Source organism: Plectrocnemia conspersa, unplaced genomic scaffold (genome assembly GCF_051122295.1).
Source record: "Plectrocnemia conspersa isolate PC_06_02 unplaced genomic scaffold, ASM5112229v1 ptg000014l, whole genome shotgun sequence".
Classification (NCBI taxonomy): Eukaryota; Metazoa; Arthropoda; class Insecta; order Trichoptera; family Polycentropodidae; genus Plectrocnemia; species Plectrocnemia conspersa.
This window is the reverse complement of record NW_028277178.1, coordinates 6,485,339-6,507,283: the sequence shown is the minus strand read 5'-3', so window position 1 is coordinate 6,507,283 and position 21,945 is coordinate 6,485,339. Positions and strand designations below refer to the sequence as shown.

Sequence of the window (21,945 nt, the reverse complement as noted above, 5' to 3'; positions counted from 1 at the left end):
AGACGTACCACTGAGACAGAATTTATATTTATGCACAACTCAAGGATCTTTACCACAAAAACAAGCACAAGCTTTTGTCATAAGGTGTCAAACGTACCCTTGCATTAAAAAATATTTATAACAGGAGCTTGCAACTAATGTAACATAAACAAATATAACATAACAGTGACTGTTTAAAACTGCCGAGGAACATTAATATATGTATAGAGACAAACTATAGTTTAATCCAGCACGCTCTCTTTGGAGCATCAAGAATTTGCTATGTCACTCTTAAGATGCTTTTTAAATGCATTTTGAAAGTTTACTATTTTTGATAAACAAATCCACTACAGATTCACAAAACGTTTTATTATATTATATTCTTTATTCGGTACTTTTAATAATATGATTTATATGGGTTTTAAAAACATTAGAAAGCACGGAAACGATAATGGTTTGACTTTGAACAATTAACATTATAAATCGTGCAAAACACCCAGTTTTGCACAATAGCCACTTGAACTTTAAAAACCATCTAAAATTATAAATCATTAAAACGTTGCAATATATGTCAAGAAAAAATGCTTTGCATCTAATAGTATTTGTTATAATTAAATACTAGGGGTTGATTTTTAGGGGTATAATTAGAATTCTTAATAAAACTCGTTCGCTATTTGTCCAAGCTTCCTAGAATAACCTATATACAAATGTGTCATTTAGTCACATCACCAATCACCGAGAATCACTACTATTGACTGGAAATGTAAATCACTCGATTTACAGAAATCACTGGAAGTAATCATTTGCCAAGCACACGACAAATGGCAAATACTCCAACTACCACTTGACAAACGGCCACTACTACACATCAGCGAAAACTCCATCGCCTGCTGATTATATAAATTCACTGTATATATTCGATAATTTTTTTGGAAAAAATATATAAAAACAATACTCGGTACCAATTCAGAAAGCAAAGTTACTTTTTCAGATATTGCTATTTAATATATAAATTAATCTTTTCATAATATTTTTATAACCTCAATTGTTGTTATAAATGCTTTTTTTAGATACATATGTTAGGAACGATTTTATTTATATTTTTTACCAAAATATATGTTAATAATCGAATGAATAGAAAATCACGTGTCAAAGCAACCGAAACCAACTAACCAGAATATATTCACACTTATTTTTATAGAAAGTTTTTCATCGCGTAAATTTCAAAAATATGTTGCGTTTTAATTCAATATTATGTCAATACAAATTTTATAATATTATTTACAGTTAAATTACAAATTAAATAAATAATTTTACGTAATATTTTTATTTAATATATATTTTAAAATATTTTGTAATCATACTGCTGTGTTGTATTATAATTCGTTCATTTGTTTGCTTTACAAAACATGCCTTTTACTATTTTATTTGACATATTGATTCGATTATTATCGATCACCCTGTATTGTTTGAAGTGCAAGCGTCATTTCACAACATATCCAAACAGTTCACGCCTTTCGCTCGTTATGGATAGTCGCGCAAGTCAAAGTTATTGGAAAACACCGAGATATATTAAACGAGTTAAAGTTAAAAAGTGTTTTATAATGTTTATGCGTTTAACGACAGTACTTATAATGACTAGTTTCATTGGTAAAATAAACAAAATAAAGGATAATGATATGTATAAAGTAGAGCTGAATAGAACAGACAGGACTAGAAAGATTTTGTACTGGAACGGCTTCTTCGGTAGCAAGGACTTCGGCTTTCCCGAAGGAATGGAGCCTTTCTTTTCGAAGTGTAATCAGGTCGACTGCTATGTAACGCACGATAAATACTGGATTCCTGTACAATACTTCGATGCTGTCATATTTCACGGACCTGAATTTGAACTCAATCAAGGCTTTCCAGAAACGCGTTACGAACATCAGCGTTATATTTACTTTTCAATGGAGTCACCTATGAACAGACCTGTGTCGTCAGATTTGGATAAATTCTTTAATTGGACTATGACTTACAGGTGAGACTGTCTACAATTTTACATCTTATATATAATTGTTCTAAGCCGCTTCCGGACGCGCACAACTTTAAATGAAACATTCTCCGTTCAATCATCTACTCTGTAAATCGTATCGCTTTGTATGAACGGTGTGTAACAATACACGTAAACAAAGGAATTATAATAATAAATCATAATAAAAATAAAAATTGAATTTGCTCCTCTGTTGTTTCGACCAATCAAAAATAAGCATTCAAATATTCAAATAGTTTCGACCAATGAAAAATAAGCATTCGAATTCAAATAGACAGTACCGTGACAACACTTTTATTTAATAATAAAATTTTGCTACGCGACAATAATTTTCATTAATTCGTCATTTGACTGAATATAAATAATCGGATTGCAAATTAACTAGGTGTGTTATAACTATGTTAACTTAAATATAAACATAATGTGTTGAGGATTAGAAGAATACATTGATTAAACTAGATAAACAATCTTCGTAATGAAATTTTCAAATTTTGAATTCCCGGCGACGGGCTCCGAGGCCGAAAAGTGAGTTTTTCCTTTTTTAATAATCGGATTGCAACTTAACTAGGTGTGTTATGACTATGAAAATTAAATATATACATAATGTGTATAGGATAAAAAGAATACATTGATTAAATTAGATAAAGAATGATAAAACTATCTTCGTAACGAAATCTTCAATTTTGAATTCCCGTCACCGGGCTCCGAGGCCGAAAAATTAGTTTTTCCTTTTACAATACATAAAAATTATCGTTGTTTCTGATTTAATGCACATATTCGTTAGATTTTACGAATTGCAAATAAATCCTTAGTATGTATGAGGATTGAAAGTTAATGTCGATCAAATCGGCGCTGTCGGAACGCTATATCAGCCAACGGACAGCTTATAAATGTGTAGTTTCTTAGATGTTATCTAATAAACAACATTTTACAATGATTATAAATATGTGATTGCATACCTGGAATAATCGATAGCCAAAATATCTAAGAGTGGGTTATTTTTAATTCCGATGTGGCAAAATACAATATGTTCAATTTTTGTTCTGTGCCTTTATTCCTCTTTCGGAATAGCCAAATTCAAGATATTCAGTTACATCAAACTTATGTAGTATGTTCTTTATAAAAAGATAATACTTGCTGACAGTGACTTCAACATGAGAAGATTCACTCTTTGTTTATATATACCAATTCTACGTTATAGGCATATAGGTCATCAAATTGCTCCATCATTGCTTCTGAAAAGTAATTAAAAAACAATAAGAGTAAACATTAAACACATTATTACTACTAATATAATCCATAAATTAAATTTGAACGACAACCGAAGAACAAAATTAACGGAAATTACTGTAGAGGATTAAACACGTAGATTGACATATCTTCATCTTCTTCAAAATAGTCGCAATATGTCATACATTAATTGTTTGCCATACGTAAATGTTATTAGATCTCTCATTGATTCTGGAAATTGACTGTAAACGATACTATATATGGGTAAAAAGTAACTTTTTGTTTACACTAATATGAGATTTTTCATTATTACTACCATTGTAATATGTTTAATTAACTTTGGCATGTATATCTTAAATTGCCAAATCACTGCTGTTTGTCGTTTAATATTAGATCCTAGAAAGTCAATAGTAATTTTGTTAGAATAACCGTGATAATAGTATTCATATAACCAAACACTTACTGGCACTCATAATTTATATTTCGATATAGTCTATAATTCCAATGGTAAATCACTTTGAATCATCTTCAATTGTAACTTAGTAAGAAAAATGCTTTGTTTAATTAACATATTTTACTGTTTATTGAATCGCACTAAGCTGTATCCCGTCGCGCGCTTGACTGATGACAGAACTGTCAAATGTAAGCAACTGAGGGGATATCCCGATACATGATCGGGATATCACCGCGCGCTTAAGAACGAACTACGAAATTGATTTTAACGATTTAAATTGTAAAACACTTATCAATATATGTTTAAAAATCATCAAATTCTAAAAAAAAAATATTTTTTTAAATATTTTAGTTTATACGGTATTTAAAATATAATATAAATAATGTGGATTTTTATTAGCTTCTCTTAACAAAAAAAAAATATGTACTTGAATTTTGGCGAACGTTGGCAATTTAAATTAATAGTTTTTAGAGAATTTTTAAAATTTCGCTTGAAAAAACATTTAAAAAAAAAGGGGGAAAATTTCAAAATAAGTACTATTCATTACCAACCAACTACTAAACACATAGTGTTGCAAGAATCTCTCTTACTGACCCCTTTGAAAGGAAACTACACAAAATTGTAAAATATTTTATAACTAATTTAATTTTTTTAACTTATTTAAATATTTTTTAAATTATTAAGTTTTAAAATAAATTTTCAAGATTTTTTCAAAATATTTTTTTTAACCTTAAAAATATTTTTTATTTTATTATGGATTTTAAATATTCTTAATTTATTATAGATTTTAAATATGTTTAGTTTATTATTAATTTTAAATAATGTGAAAATTTTTTGCACTTATTAATTATTAAAATTAATAATGCTGCGCAGATAAATCATTTACTTTAAAAAATATATAAATATAAATATTTTTTAATAAAAATTGACAAAGGTCTCAAAATTATTATTATTTTTAAAGCGCACTTTTGGTCTAAAGTAACAGATTAAGTGCTTGATATTTTCAGTTTATTATTTCTTTCTAATTGGCTTTTATATTTACACATAAAACATATAAACAACTTTTTTAAATTATAAATCAACTTATGGTGTAACTAAAAAAAGTTCTTATTACTAAGATTTAAATTTATGATAAAATTGTGTTATATGCAATTTATTCATTGGTTCCATAAGCTTCGCTGTATTGAGATTTCACTGTACAATTTTTAATTTATTATTATCTAGCTAAGTTCTAAATCTATTTATAAATGATATGCAATATTTAGATTTATCATTAAATATCTAAGTTTCAAATATAACGATAAAATTTAACGTTTCAAATCTAATAAATAATATAAAATGTTTTCTTCTGGAAATATTCAGTCAAGTTGTAAACCTATTTTCAAATAAATTGAAAATGTTAGTAGTTTTTTATAGATTAAACCATTTTGTCTATTATTGAAAATCCTAAATAATAATGTCCAATTTGAACCATTAATTTTTTTTTAAATATTTAAAAAAATCAGAACGAAGCAAAAATTATATTTAAAACCCAAAAAGTTGAGGGTCCGGTAAACGCACACTCGCTAGCTTTCGGTACCTCACGATAGTGAGGTACCGACAGCTAGTTGTCATATATTGTATCTAATTTGTTACATACCAAAGTTCAGTGCTAAAACGCTCTTACTAAAAATATAAGTAACGATTTAATGTTGTTAGTAATTAAATCCCCTCCTTACCTTTATATATATACAATTAAAAAAGCCGCTGCCATATTCCCTATAAATATATTAATTATAACCTCAAAAGTCACCTTTGGCCAAAGTATAAACCAATGTATTTCAGTGGTTTATGATTCGATTTTTATGTTATTTTTTTTTGTAATTTTGACAGTGTAAAAAAACATTCTGTGGGTTACTATAATTTATTAGTATAGTATTTATAGTATTCACTAGTATATTTCGAAATGCATGCAAGACCAGGAGTAAGGGTGCTCCAATTTTTTACATCCGCTCCTAATGGTCGAGAAAATGCTAAGCTTTTGCTAAATTATGTATTGAAAATTATTAGCCTTATTGTTTTATTATTTCCTTTTGTAAACTAAAAATAGTTATAAACCAGAAACTTGTACTTCTATATATTAAAGTCATTATTATTTAAATATAATTCATATTGCTCATTTATAAAAATATATTTCTAATGATTTCAATGTTATTTTGATTCATATTTTTTATAAGATTTTCCAAAATCAGCCATGCATGTTTGTCGAATATAGTTTTTGTTTAATTAAACTATAAATAAAGATAATTATAATAAAAAATATAAGTTTGAAGCTTAATGAAAAACATTAAAACTTACTGATGCCAATTATTACAACCTTAGAAGTTCATATTACACTTAGTGTTTATACATAACTCAAGTTAACACATGATGAAATGTGAGAAATGAAATGAGTTTATGATACATAATTGACATTTAATATAATTAGCAAAATGCTGCAAAACGATATATAAAAGTAGCACGCTTATTTTAGCTGCATCATTAGTTATTTGTAAATACGTTTTCTAAAAAATAATGATAAAAACATATAGTATATATATATGGATTTAATATTTGAGACGAGTAATATGTTGTGTGAATAAGATAATAACTTATCGAGCAACAATATTATATAAACCTAATAAATAAGATAAGACGATGATGCAAATAATTGATTTATCAGTTGTGGTTAAAGTATGATTAAAAGACAAGATTGCTTGTATGTTCGAGAATTATTTTGGAATAGTGTTTGGGTTCGATATAATATATTAATTTAAAATATTATATAACAAGAGTATTTCAATAAGTATTAATAATAAATAAACAGGAACATTGATTTGGTACTAGAAAAAGAAGATAATTTATGGGTAAATAACCATAGTAAAACTAGTATAGATATATAATAATATTCATAAAACAATTCACAGTAATAAAAAAATATCAGGTTTTATTACTTGAACAAAGTAACACCTTTATATATTTAGACGTAAATTTTGCTATCAAATAGTTTTCTCATTATATATATTGATGACTCAAAATGTAAGTTTGCTCCATTTTTGAGTGAAAATGACTTAACAGTGTCATATTGTACTTTTAATCGAGCAATGAATCAATCGAACTACACATGCTCAAAAAATTGCTATCTTCTAAATCTCCAATTAAAAACTACAATCATTAAACTACAAACTTGAGATTACTATAAAAAAGTTATCTACAATATATAGGTAGTTGTCAAATATGAAGTACATTTTTTACACTTAAGGCCATCGATAAGGTATATTTTATGTGTTTTCTGTTAATATTTTGTTGGTTGTATTATATATGTAATTAGATATTAGCTGAATAAATTATTAAATAATTAATAGTCCATTTCGTTAAATAAAAAAATGTTAGAGATCATTTTTATTAAAAATTATCTTAGATGTTATGTTTTTAATCAATTCACAATCTATTACTAGTAAATTATTTTGGTCAATGATATTATTTGTTTGTTAATTTTGAAAGTGAGGCAAGTCCACGCAAATTAAAATAATTTTAATAAAAATTGAAAAGCATGCTATGTTAAGTTAGTTTCCATAGTTACGGGAAATAAAAATTTTTGGAGTCTTATAGATTAATGGATTTATATAGAAGTGTGCTAAGAGAAGAATGCGACCGAAAATTTGCAGGAAAACGCAAATGACTTGCAGTTTTAAATATTATTTAGATAGCAAAGAAGTAACAGATTTTTATTAGACACAATTAATATATTTAAAGGAAAAGTGGATCGTGCTCGCAATGCGAAAAAAATTTGGAGAAGATTTTCGTGGTAGAATGGAAGGTTCCTCCAGAAAAACCAACGAGGAAGAAGTAAAACGCAGAAAGAAATAAATTGAGAGTTTTCCTTAATCAGAAAGCAATTTTACAAGGTCTTACATTTCAAATGGAAAGTATGTAAACTTTGAATTGTAAATAATAAAAATGTACAATTTATACGTTGATAACTGTAAGGAAAATAACACAAGTTATGTCAAGAAGAAAATTCATGGGAATATTTCAAACAAATAAATTAATTTACACTTTTATCATCCACATAAGGACACGTGCCAAAGTGCGATTAGCAAATTATAACGTCACGCAATATTAAAGAAAAAACAAGTCTGATGAAACAACATAAACTTCATTTAAAAGATGCTGAACTAGCTAAAAAAGCCTTAAAAGAAGATAAAGCGCTAGCCTTAAAAAACCCGGGAAACCATTTTTCTTTTACCTTTGATTTGCAAAAAGCACTACCATACCCTAAAGCTTAGGGTATAGTAATGCTTTTTTGGTTTGCATGGTTCGGCAAACTTTTTTTAGAAAGGGTCAGATTGTAAACAATTTAGGCTCGACAGGCCAGGTGTCAAACTGGAAAATACTTATGTAATACATAAGTAATTCTATTAAAAAACTAGGTTCAACATACATATGTACTTTTATTAGGGAGTAAAATTTTTTACATAATAATTATACAATTCTTAAACAATAAAAAAATAAAAAATTATCAATACAAAAAATATCAGAAATATATATAAATACATAAAAATAAAAAAAATAAGAAATATATATACATATATACATAAAAAATCAAATAAGATATTTTAAAAAAAATAAGAAATATATATACATATATACATAAAAAATCAAATAAGATATTTTAAATTGTTAATAAATGTATTAAAAAATAAAGTTTAATTTTATATTATTGCGATGAATGTAACTGTTTTTACTGAGATAATATTTTATCATACTGTACTTTAAAATTAGTACTTCCTATCATTAAAATTGTTTGTAAATGGGCATATGTTAATAATGGGCTGTATTGAGATTTTACATATTTAATTTTCGAAAATGTACTTTCACATTGATAAGTACTCCCAAATACAGATAAGTCCCCGTGAAAATGATTTTAATTGGCCGGATTTATCTTACGAAAGATATTTATGGAATTGAATTAGATTTTTTCAAACATAATTTTTAACCTAACGTCATTTTGCAGATCAATCACTTCTAATGAAAGGTCTGACGGAAGTTCTTCAATTGTACATTTAAATAGATTTTGAAATAGGCAAATGTTTTTTGCACTTGCATCGAGATTTGAAAAACGTTGTTGTAACTAAATTTTTAGTTCATAAACAATTTTGAAAAGTACCAAAAATATTGATAAAAGAAGTTAAATCAGTTCAAACGCAAATCATTAATTATCCAGCAATAACATAATATGGACTTGCCCCAATTTCAAAATCAACGGCTTATATATAATATTAGTATCGAGTTTATACTCATATTATATTCATAATTTACAATGTATAATCTGTGATAACGTATGCGATAACATTAAAATCTATACTTTAATGTTTATTTTGTACATACTTATTTTTTTAAATTCATATTGTTTATATTTAGTAATATGAAATCTTTCATTACAGGACAAACTCTGATGTGAAAGTCTACTATTTCAATTTTCTCACACACGACGGAAATATTGTATCTCCAGCGGATCATCCCAAATGGATAGAGCCGCTCAAACACGTCCGAAACAAATATATGAATATAGCCAAGAGGAAAAGTAAAGCAATCGCATGGTTTGTATCTAATTGCTATAGCAAAAATAATAGGGAACAGTTTGTCATGGAGCTGCAAAAGTATATTCAAGTGGATATATACGGGGATTGCGGCCCGTTAAAGTGCCCTAGAGACTCGGACTACTGCGGGGAGTTGCTAAAGGGCGATTATTACTTTTATCTGTCTTTCGAGAATTCAAATTGTAAAGATTACGTGACGGAAAAAGTGCTCAACGCCTTGGAGAACGAAGTAGTGCCGGTTGTGTACAACGGAGCGGATTTAAATAAGTATTTGCCGCCGAATTCTTACGTAGACGCAAGCGGGATGTCGGCGAAGACTTTGGCAATGAAGATAAAGGACATAATAGACGACGAGGAAACTTATGCTAGTTTTTTCTGGTGGAAAGACTTTTATCGGGTTCAAAAATCAACGTTTCCCTTTTGCGAACTGTGCGAGATGCTGCACGAGAATTCAGAACGGAAAGTTTACGATATAATGGAATGGTGGCATGGAACGGACAATAACCAAACATGCATGGTTATGTAATATATAAAAAAGATAAAATATATAACAATGCGCCGTAGGTATGTGTACTTATCAAAAGAAAATATATTTTTCTGTAAATTATTTTTAATGTTTAATCAAACTGTACAATGTACATTGAGATTTTTAATATGTTTCAATAAATAATGTACTTAAAAATATTGTATCATTAAAATTTTTATACCTAATAATTTATATTCTCAGTTTAGCATAAATTTATTTTGAAAGCAATAGATAGCAAAATAAAACGTAAAAAAAATTCAAGGAAGCTACAAACCACCCATAGTTTCATTATCAAAAGCCATATTTATTATTTTTACTGTCTCGTTTTGAGTTTTTCGGTAAATTGAATTTGTGTTTTACGAAAATCGCGATTGCATAAGTAGAATATTACGCTAAAAGTTTTTTTAATACGATTTTCTCAGCGGTAAATGGTAATTTTGCCACTAGCTTCCGTTCGCCATGTGGCGGATATCCTCGAGATCCAAAAAGAGTTTTCTTATTTTTATTCCCAGCATCCTTCCTTTATCTTGCAAAAACGGAATGATCCGATATGTCTTGGTGTTTTATTATGGAATGAGTCGTGGTTATTTTAGTATATACTATATATACACATATATCAATCATAAGAATGCAATATAAACGTAATGCTTTATTGGATTTTTTAGAACTTTATTGTTTTTATGTGATTACCTCACCTATCATAGTAAAATTATTTATAAAAATTATAAAGCAAAATCTTTTTAAATTATGTGTTATAGTTTGAGTATTACCGTGTATTCGTCAATAAAATAATCGATAAAACAAATTGTACAGCTATAACTAGTGTTTCTCAAAAATTTCTTGAGAAAACTGCCAAATTAATAATGTTTTTGTTAAAAATTAAATTTGTAAAACTATTAAAAAAAAAACTGCTGTATAAGAGAGGGTGGGTCTGTGCCATATGTTTAAAACTGTGCATAAATATTTTAATGGTCAAAATTGTGCACGATTTTCTCAATAAAAATTTTCTTAATGATTTTTTTTTTTTTTAACCTTTGTTATTCTTAGAACCAAGGGCGCTAAACATTCTTGGGTTGGCCCTGTATGTAGATCGAAACAAATGGTTCTCTAATTTTATCAATGACTCTTTTAAATTTACGATTTTGCTTGTTTATAGCATCATTACAATAACTTAAATCAAATTGGCATGGAATTTCAGCAAAAGGTTCTTTTGCATAAAATAAACAGATCACTTTACGACCCTTGCAATTTGTGGAATCAGCAATTTAAATACAAACGTAAGGCACAATTGTTTGAGTTGTGGTTATATATATTCTGTAGACGAAAATCTTATTTGTATATGCCTAGTGAGTTTATTTGTATATCATAAATCAAAATTACTATGATAATAATGACAAAAAATACTTTTTAAACGTTTAATAAAAAATAAAACACAATTCAACTATAAATACTCATAATTAAAAATGTATGTGAAGAAGCTTAAATTTTTTATTAAAATTATTTGTATAATTTAGTGACTCTATAAGGGTATATTTATTGTGTTTTTTTGTTGTTGCTAAAAGTTAAATAGTAAAAGTACGTACATATTATAACCCTTTAGCTCACAAATAGAAAATTTATTATTGAGCATGCATGCAGAACTATAATTACGTTTGAGAGCATGTTTATGTGATCAATGATTAATTTTGTAAATAGTTTAAATGTGTATCATGAATACACAGTTTGGACGTATTGAAAAAATGTAATTTACTCTAATTATAATTCACAAAATAAATATATTATTATTATGTCAACACATGTCACAATTAAAAATGAAACTGTAAAGTGTCCTCGGTTTAATAATTAATGATATTGGTGTCAAACGGAGTAGTTTGAAACTGGGGTTATCAGTATATAAAAGACAAACTAAAGTAATTTTTATCTATCTACATATAATGACTAAATTGCAATGGCAGATCTTTTGCTCGCATTTTAATATTTTTACTTTAATAGGGTTGCTAAAAATATAATAAATACTTGACGCGTTAATAACTATTTACATATATAAAAAAATAAAATAAATAAAAACATCAACATGGAATAGGAAGTTTGTGCAAAAATTTTCATAAGTTAATATCAAAAATAGCTTATAAAGATTATTATTTATTATAAGAATTTTATATATAATAATAATTCAAAGGTCACAAGTTCAAAAACAGTGCCTTCTGAAAGTATGATAAATATGCTATAAATTAAAATTGAAACGCTTATAAAATTACGTTATATCATTGAATTTAAGTAAACTATTCAGATTTAATATAGTAGATCATAATGATACTATGCTTTCTCAATATATTATTTATGCTGATTTAATTTAAATCTCATAAAATCAGCGCCTAAGATGTTTTTGTTATAATCCGCGACTAGCAAAATACGGTTGAAAAAGTCGAGAAGAATTGAATTTAGCATTGAAATGTATGCGCATAATTTTCGCACTCAGAGAAAAATATAATATAAACACAGATTAGCACAGAATAAATTACTGTAGGGCAAATTTCTCAAATACAACAAGTGGAATGTTGCGAAATACTAATGAGCTACCCCTGAGTTTGGGCGCCTCCGCGCCCTGCAGCCAGAGAACCTTTGTAGTGTGTATGTACCTCTGGGATATCTCGGAGATTTTCTCTATCTGCCACCCGGAACGCATTAACCCTTCTCGGGGACTGTAATTTTTCCCGGCTGGCTTAAAAACTAAATAAGGGTTCAGTCCCAAGGGAGAAGATATTGGCGAGACCGATACGGATGGTTTAAAAATTTTGTCTATTTCTTGTTATTTTTTTATGTAATACGATTTTTATATACTTGATAAGCATATTTTTGCAATCACTAGACTGGAATTAAATTTATTGAAGCATATTTTTGCAGTCACTAGACTGGAATTAAATTTATTTAAATTTAAATAATTTATATGAGCATTTGAAAAATAAATCGTAAAAAATATTAAAATACATTGTAAAATATATTTCTAGGCAGATAAAAACTGTTTGTATAATGTGTTTATTTATTAATAACTATTCTATGTAAAGCAATATTTAAAAAAAAATATATTTTATTATAAATTGTATCAACGTATAGCTTCAGTAACAAAAGCAATATAGATATGAGATTAAGAAAATCTGTGTTGATCGATCGATCGGAATTATTATTATATAATAATTTTTTTTTCGAGACACCATATAAATTAAAAAAACATCAAGGTCCATATGTAATTTGAAGCTAAGTCTTTGAGGACCATAGTTAGCGACTAATACCACTCGTATATCGTGATAGATATTTCAGTCTGGTGTTAATCGAGTTTACCGCATTGTAACGCATTAGGCTAAGGTTTCACAAACTATCTGTCGCTGAAATTAAATTCAACAAAGTTTGACTTCATATTAGCAGGCGAGTGATAAATAATGGGCTATCCTTTCGCACCCGGTGCAAGAAAAAAATCGTATATTGTTTTTGTTTGGTTGTTGGATCCCGACTGACGCGACAGCCGACTGTCATTAGTCTTATGACAGTTGCCAATATTGTCAAGTAGACTTCCTAATTCGATAAATTTAATTACATATCCAATCGAAAGAAAATACGTGTAACGTATTCAACGTAGCGCTGTCTTAATTTTAAGGCCAACAATTATCTATTATTTACTAATATTATCTATTTCACATTATCTATTATTTACACGACATTAGAGCAATATACTTTAGCAAATATAAAATTGTTTAAATTGCGTAAAAATATTTTGACAAAATTGTTTTTCTTATTATAGAATTTGGATATTATTTAAAAGCTATCCATAGATTTTGGGTTTAAGACAGGAACTTTCACAAAAAAAAACTGATTCATTTACGATTAAAAAATTACCTATAGTTTATTATAAATCTAATATTAAAAAAAACAGGTGTCACACATGAACAGATCAAAACGAAAGTACGATGAAAGTTATTTGAGTTTTGTATTTACGTCTATGGTAATTCAGATATCACTGATGCAAACTGTGTTTTTTGTCATGAGTTACTTGCAAGCAGTTCTTTGGTTCTAGCTAGACTTTTAGGCACTTCGAAACGATATACGCTGATTACCAAGGAAGGTACATGTATTTTTTTAAGGGATAATGCGACTAAAAGTATAAAATTCAAATTATTGTAATTACTAAAACTAAAATTGAAAATGTTAGAAAGGCATTTTATTGCATTTAATGGTAAAGCTCAAACCAATAGATGCAATAAATTATCAAATAATATTGTTTTACGACAAAGATCTTTCTACTGACATAGAGATAGATATAATTTATTGATCTTTGCAGTGAATATGCATTGCAAATGAATGAATGTACTACCAGTATTTGTTTGTAAAACATTAACACATTTAATAGTATTAAAGAAAATTCACTGAAGTGCGCCCATCTACACGAAAAAACCACAAAAAAAATAAATTTTAAAATATAAGATTGATTGAAAAAAGTGTATTAATATTTGTATAGATGGTGCTTGAAAATTAGTAGGAAAGATGAAGGGAGTTGTATCACGTATGCTAAAAATACCACCATCAGTCATTATATTTTGCAAAGGCAATTAGTAGTGAATAAACACACGTTTCTACAAATTTAAAAAATGGTATGGATAAAGCAGTAAAAATGAATAGAACATGTAAAATCTTAACCACTTCAAACCAGAGTATTGAAAATTTTGTACCATGAGATGGGTAATAAAAATGAGATGCATACATAGAGAAAAAACACTGATGGCTTCATGAACTTATTTGTGAGTTATTATTTTTCTTTAAGGCACCAAACAATTCAAGACAAAACTTTTTAATATATCCTTTGTCGTATAATTTTGCGTAACACTTCTACATTACAAGAAAAAATTATCACAATTTTTAATAAAAAAGATAAAATTGCATCTTTTGAAAGAAAATTAAAATTTTTGATTTCTAAGGTTGAACAAAATAATTTTGATTATTTTTCGCCTAAAAAAATGTTTGTCCGAATAAAATTTAAAAGTAAAGTTTCTTTTGAACGCTTACATAAGTAAAAAACAGCTATTTTGCAATATATTCCAAAAAATATTGAGAACGATTCCTGATTTAAAAATTCATTTTTGTGACAGCTAAGCCAGTGATTTTAAAAAGGTAATCGATTTAATAAGTGAGTTTGATTGAAAACTAAAATACAGAGACAGTCATTAAATTTCTGAGCAAATTCATCAGAAAAATACCCCAGTTTGTTAAATCAAACTATTATTATCTTACGTGGGTTCACTACAACATATTTATGTGAAATATGATTTTATTATTATACTGCAATAAGTCCAGTCAAAGGTTAGATGCTACATTAGATATTAGAATTCAGCTTTTGAATATTTTGCCTAATTTAAAGTAAATTTGTAATTCAAGAACCCAAAATTCATTCACTTATATTTTATGCGTAATTTTATAAGTAATTAATAAATAAATAATGTTATATTTTCTATATTGTATAACATTCTCCAAAAATACGATACTAATTGACGAAACGTAATTCAGATTAAATAGTGGATTAATACCGCTTTAACACTTGTGAAAACTACTATCGTGTCAATGTCAACAATCAGCTAGATATTAGGTTTAAAGGAACGAAGGAAGTTAGAATAATAGTTTAATATCACACGCGAGTGAAATATACCTAATGATATTTGAAGCAATCCATAGGGACTTGACTTTAAATTAAATTTTCATTTATAAATAAAATTCATAAAAATATTCTTTCTGCAATGTTTTTTGCTTAATTAAACGGCAAATTTTATTTTATTTTTATTGTATTTTAACATTTTTGCTCAAAAATATTTTTATAAAATTACCATGAAATAATATTGCTAACAATTCAAACTATTATATAATCACATTACTTATCAGCAATTATGATCGTTTGAGTATTTACAATGTAAGCTATAATTGACTTTGTTGTCTCGCGTGACTCGTATAAATTTACACTTAATAACATAGTATTGAGTTTAATTACATTTTAAATTACTGTGAATCAAATTATAATATAATCTAAAGGAATCTACGTATTTAAATAATTATCACATATAATTTGAATATGATTATAAGCATTACATTGCCCATCATCTTTTAAGTGGTCGATTTCCCTTTAAGCGTTTAAGTGCATACATCAATCATAGCCCGTAAGAAATCGAAAATTCTGGTTTGAGGTGATAAACAAACCACTGGTGCAATTTAAACTCGCAATCCAAACATTGTCGGTGAGTTAATCTGTCGCGTTTATCACGAGCAACTAATAACTAAAGTTACCAGCTCGGTTGAAATTAAAACGAGAAAACTTAATCACAAACTCTGGTGGATGAATTTAAGTTTAAATTTAGACTATTCCGGCGTTGAAATGTATATTTATACATACATATACAATATTTGAATGTATAAGCAGTGGAAAGCACGGAAAGTAAAGAAAAAAGTTAAGCAATCACCGTTTTTAGGCGACGGAGCAAAAACGGACGTCACTTGCGAAAGTGCAAAATGTGATCAAAGTAATTAAAAGTGTAAAAAGCACCGATGGAGAATACTAAAGGCAAATAAAAATATACATTGAAATTAATACATATACACGTATGATTTTAATGATAATATTATTATAGCATTTTGATGGCAAAGGTATTTGTGATTTACATTATACGTTAATATTGAAAAAAACTGCTAAAAATACCTTATTAAAAACATTACTGAAAAGACAATTTTTAAGAATGTTCATACAAGGCGCAGAATTAAATCTAAGAAATCGTAGAGGTGAGTACACGGTTTTGTAACATTTTTTTTCCGATCTGATGCCTAACTATCTTTCCTTAATTTTTTCAGATTTCTAGGTCGAAAATAGCATGAATTTTAAAGCCAGGAACGTCCATTAGTGTCGACGTATCAGTTACTAGAGCTAGACTATCTCAAATGTAAAGGTAATAAGCGGCAAATATCAGCTGTCCGTGTGAGAGTTGTGGTCCATTTGGATTAGCTTAGACTCTCAAGGTCGGTTGACGAGAATATTAATTTCTCGTCGACCGATATTTTGTAGATATTAACAGCTCAACGACCGAGGACTCACCCACGAGTCCTGAGAGAACCTTTTGCAGCGGCCGAGGACTCGCCCGTGCGTCCTGCGTCACGCGTCTTCTTTTATTAAAAATACACTATGATACAATACAGTTTACCCCTATATTATAATGCGAGATGGTAGTATACTATTTCTAGATAATATAAGATATAAAATAAATTATATTTTACTTTAATTTTTCGTAAAAAGAGTCGTTTTATCCCACTGCGTCGCAATGCAACGAGTCGTCGCCTATTTTAGTTTGTTATATTCTAATATTTTTGGGCTAGTGTGTTGTTTGTTAACGGTTCTCCAAGCCGCTCCCACTTACAGTGACCATATTTTTTGCATTGTGGAATATTATATTTTTATTTATTGTTGTTGTTATTAATAAGTGATAATTTGTAGTAAAAGTTAGTTAATAATATTAAAAACAGTGAATTTCGTATTTACAAAAATAGTTAAATAATCATTAAAGAAATTTTTGAAATTTGACAACGTTGATTAGTGCACGATTTTTTTTGAGCACCACATTAGCTTAAAAATGTGATAATTAAATTAATAACATGTATGTTTAAATGCTTCTAAAATTTTTTGTATAAACGATTTATAAGAAATATCCATTTATAATAAATAATAATTTGCACTCACTAACTTTTTTGTCGTCCATTTTCTGCGTACAACCGTTTCGAACGCATTTATTTTCATAATTACACTGAGTGATACGTGTAAAAACATTTGTCATTATGAAGAAAATGAACTGGATGAGTGCAAATTTGTCACACGCGGTTTATGTTCACGAACACTTGAATTAGAATTACTTTCGCACACATCACTATGTTCACAATCACTGGGGGCGTTGGACAACGCGTCATCAAAATTTTTGCCGTGATTGAAAATAAAATTTTTAAATCAAAATCACAATCACGAAAGATCACAGAGAGAAGAGCTATTTTCGCGATACGTTTCGACCGATAGTTTAGAGGAGACTAAATATACTGCATTACTTCGATTATAAAATGCATTTTTTTATCTGTGTGGAATTCCCGAATTTGAGAATTCCACAATAAAAAAAGTGTCATATACCCTAATAGATGAATTCTTAAAAGGTATGCACAAGGTAAGCTGATAAGACGGGACAGGTAGTGGCGATTTACCCTTTTAGATTAACATTGATTGTACTTTATAGTAAATATTTAATATTATATTTGTAAACAAGGTTTTTTTCGTTATATCACTTAATTATGCGGCCCACATATTTAGAAACACTGGTTAAATGACATAATTACAATATATTTATGCAAAAAATCATAAGAAAGCTACAAATTAAATTTCGATAAAATATATTATTTGGTTTACAAGTTATAGGGAATTTACTAAAAAAGGTAATGTTTTGCTATTATTCCGCGAAATCTCCCGGCCACCAAGGAAAGTTCGGCAAAAAACACCGGGCGTTAAGCTGGTAAAAAATATAGTGCTTAGATGTGTTATAAGATTAAGAATAATAAATTATCAATAACATTAGATAAAATCGTAAACTAGTTTTTTTAATAATAATTTCTTAAATAAAATATTATCATAATATTTTTGTAAATTGCTTAACACCTTGTAGTGTATGCGAATATTGTGGGCTGATCTAACTTGTGTTTCATGTAAATAACCAATACAAAATTAAGTAGAAAATATCTTTCCTAAGATTAGAGCCAATCTACTTATCGCAAGTGCAGGTAGTAAATTGTCAACAATGAACCTTTTAGAAATGGGTGTTGGCCTTCGCTCAAAGCATACAATATAATTAGAAAGAAACTGTTCTGAGAATCTATGTTTGGTTTTTTGTTTATATCACCTATATAATACCAAATTATTATTATGGAAAGAATGAAAATGATGAATATAAAATATATTGAAAGCATACATGTTACTTTTAATTTATTTAAGTGCAATAAGCAAAATATTTTTAGTGAAGTGTACCGTAAATTCATTTCGTGAGTATGGGCATACAAATGGTCAGACATGGTGGCCCAGAAATAACAAAGCAAAATTTTTACTTTTTAATTTAAAAAGTGATAAAAAATCAGGTAATTAATACTAATCTATTGAAGACTCTCACTTACTTTGTATTTGTAAGATGTTTGCCAATGATATAAATTTGTTTTTGAAACTATTATTTCAAACAAATCGGACCCACAGGTTTAGAAACACTGGTTAAATGACGTACTTGACAGGTATTTATGCGAAAAATCATAAGGAAGCTACATATTAAATTTGAATACAATATCTTAATTAGTTTACAAGCTATAGGGAATTTACTGAAAAACATAATTGTTTGCCATTTTTCCGTGAGATCGCCCGGCCACCAAGCAAAGTTCGGCAAATAAATACCGGTCGTTAAGCTGTTAAAATAGTGCGCGTAAACGAAGGTTCAATTTAATTTCAGAAAAAATCAGCTCAGCTTATTGCAAGATTACTGAATAATGATATTTAAAACATAGACAAAAGTAATAATATTATACAATTAAATTATTAACAGATTTAAAAACATATTTGGCACAAAAAAAAATGGTAATTAGATAAGATTGTTTAAATTAAAATAATATCAAGTTTCATTTCTGGCATTTAGGTTTATAAACAGTTAAATGAGATTTTATATAATAAATATAAGTTACAGCCCTTTTACATAATATCAATGTGAAAACAAAACAAGAAATTATTTTTTTGTTTATACATAGAGATATTATTTTAATTTCAGACCCTGGTCAGTTTGACATTTATTATTCAAGTTATTAAAACATGTAAAAATAACAAAAACAACATATTTTTGGTTTTGCTTTAAGGCATATAACATCTTACAGAAATTCAATGCATAAGATTTTAGAAATAAAGCTTATTAAAAAAATATATCATAAAAACAATTAATATCAACGCAATAGTTGCGAGAATCACTATGTCCCTTCAACAAATAATTATTTTAGCTGTGGTAATATTTTATTTATAGCTATCAAATAGCATATAAAGATTTTTTTAATACAATAAATAGTTACCTGCATAAAATATTATTAATATATTAGCTATATGTGATATACATTGATATACATATGCATATAAAGGTAAATAATATAATTATTTCTTTAAGTAGAAATTTTTTATATCATGTCTTATTTATTTTTTGATTAAAAAAATTGTCGTTGTAAAAGAGAAAAACCCTATCACTCCAGTTGCTAAAGGGTTAAAATTACCATAAAAGAAATAAGGGCAATTATTTTATATAAACGGTTTTAAGAGACCAGATAGAGGTTTTATATTACAACCCATCTGATTTTGAATAGCTTTATTAAAACATTCCTTTAAGAATTACTTTTCTTCGTTTACTGGGAGCGATGACGATAATTTTATGTCATTTAAGCTCGTAATTAAAATATCTAATATATTATATATCTTCTTTATTTTTTAATGCAGAAAGATAAAAGCTACTAATTAGATACCTGTGTTTTTTTTAAAGATGCGCACATTAGATAACGTGAATGGTAATATTTTAATAAATAAAAAAAAAAGTTTAAAACCTATTTTTAGCATATTATCCTGTAAAACAACGTACATACATAAAATTTATTTCGCTCAATTTTCAAGAGTTAAATATCTGTGTCTCTGGGCCTATTTCAGTCGTTCTTGTTATTTTTTATAAAATCTTATGTAGAGCTTACGAAGAGCTTTGGAACCTCAAAGTCCTACATTTGAAGTAAAAAGCATTTTATTATACAAATATATTTAATTGAATTTTTTACTTCTGTCAAAAAAATAATTATTTAAAATACAAATGCTATTTGTAAATTACTCAAAAGTAAATGTATCATTTTTCTAATATTGATTTTAGACATCACGTCGCATGTACATATATTAAGTTATTCACTTTTAGATAAATCTTGTATGGTAAAGATTCGATTTTGTAGGACAGAAATGCCAGATATCTCAGACAATTTTTATAAGCTCTAAATTATTAAATTTTAAAATATTTACATTGTAGCAAAAATGGAAAAATATTAATTTTCACAAACATACATATGTATTATATGATTGTACATAGATTGAGCATTTATTAGTTATTAGAATAACTGATCATCTTGCTTTACATAAAGATTAATACACCTATTAATGTAACAAATACCCATATATAATCCAAAATATAAAGCAATATAAGTACTTTAAAGGTTTTCAGCGCTCATTAGTTTTTGGATAATATAGGTTTCTTACAGATAATAAATAAATACATATTTATTACAATTAATTCGGAATGAAACAAGTTAAATATTTACTAGTATCAGAATTGCCTTGATAAAGCGTACTAATGTGATAACGTATCTAAAAAAAACACACACATACTATGGTGTGTATAAAAAAGGAGGTAGGTTAGACGAAACCTTTTTTCATCGGGCATTCCGTAATTTGATTTAAGTCTCTATAATGTGATTATCTAACGAATACATAGATTTAGAACTGGTGAAATTCAATAGATGGAATTTGATTACGTCGCGTTGGCTACGGAGCTTTTATTTTCCCCATTCCTAAGGACTTGCAAAAAACAAGAGTTGAATAAGAATATACTAGTTATATTTAATTATATATTTTTTGATATATTTTTATCTGTAAATTGGCAATTACAATTGAGGCTTCGAGTTTAAATTTATTTTTAGAATATCTTGCCAATGGATGCGACGATAGGAATATGAAATTCGATAATCCGTTTTGTAAAAAGATGGGTGCAAATGTATGCAAACCAAATTATTTAATAATACGAGACTAAAATGTAAAAATATAAATTTTGTGATTGACTTATATAATTATTTTACCTAACTTTATTTCATAAACGAGCTTATTGATGGTATTGTCATAGATTTTTTTTATAAGAAACCGTTTTAATGAGATTTTTTCATTATCAAAGTCGCCACTTTTTTTTGTTACAAATTCACGACACGACTTTGCTTGTTAATGTGCATCATAGTG

General features: G+C 27.5%; 2 protein-coding genes across 3 annotated transcripts in view; one reads left to right on the top strand and one right to left on the bottom strand.

Annotated features, from left to right (window-relative positions):
- Nmdar2 (glutamate ionotropic receptor NMDA type subunit 2) overlaps positions 1–21,945 on the bottom strand; it is a 334,557-nt gene that overhangs the window by 54,452 nt on the left and 258,160 nt on the right. The gene's annotated exons all lie outside the window — the stretch shown is intronic.
- Positions 1,505–9,868, top strand: LOC148226054 (lewis-type alpha-(1,3)-fucosyltransferase-like). Its single transcript, XM_088203963.1, has 2 exons — positions 1,505–1,996; positions 9,158–9,868. Exons 1-2 carry the CDS (start codon positions 1,506–1,508, stop codon positions 9,837–9,839), a joined length of 1,173 nt encoding a protein of 390 aa, XP_088060089.1. The 5' UTR covers position 1,505; the 3' UTR covers positions 9,840–9,868.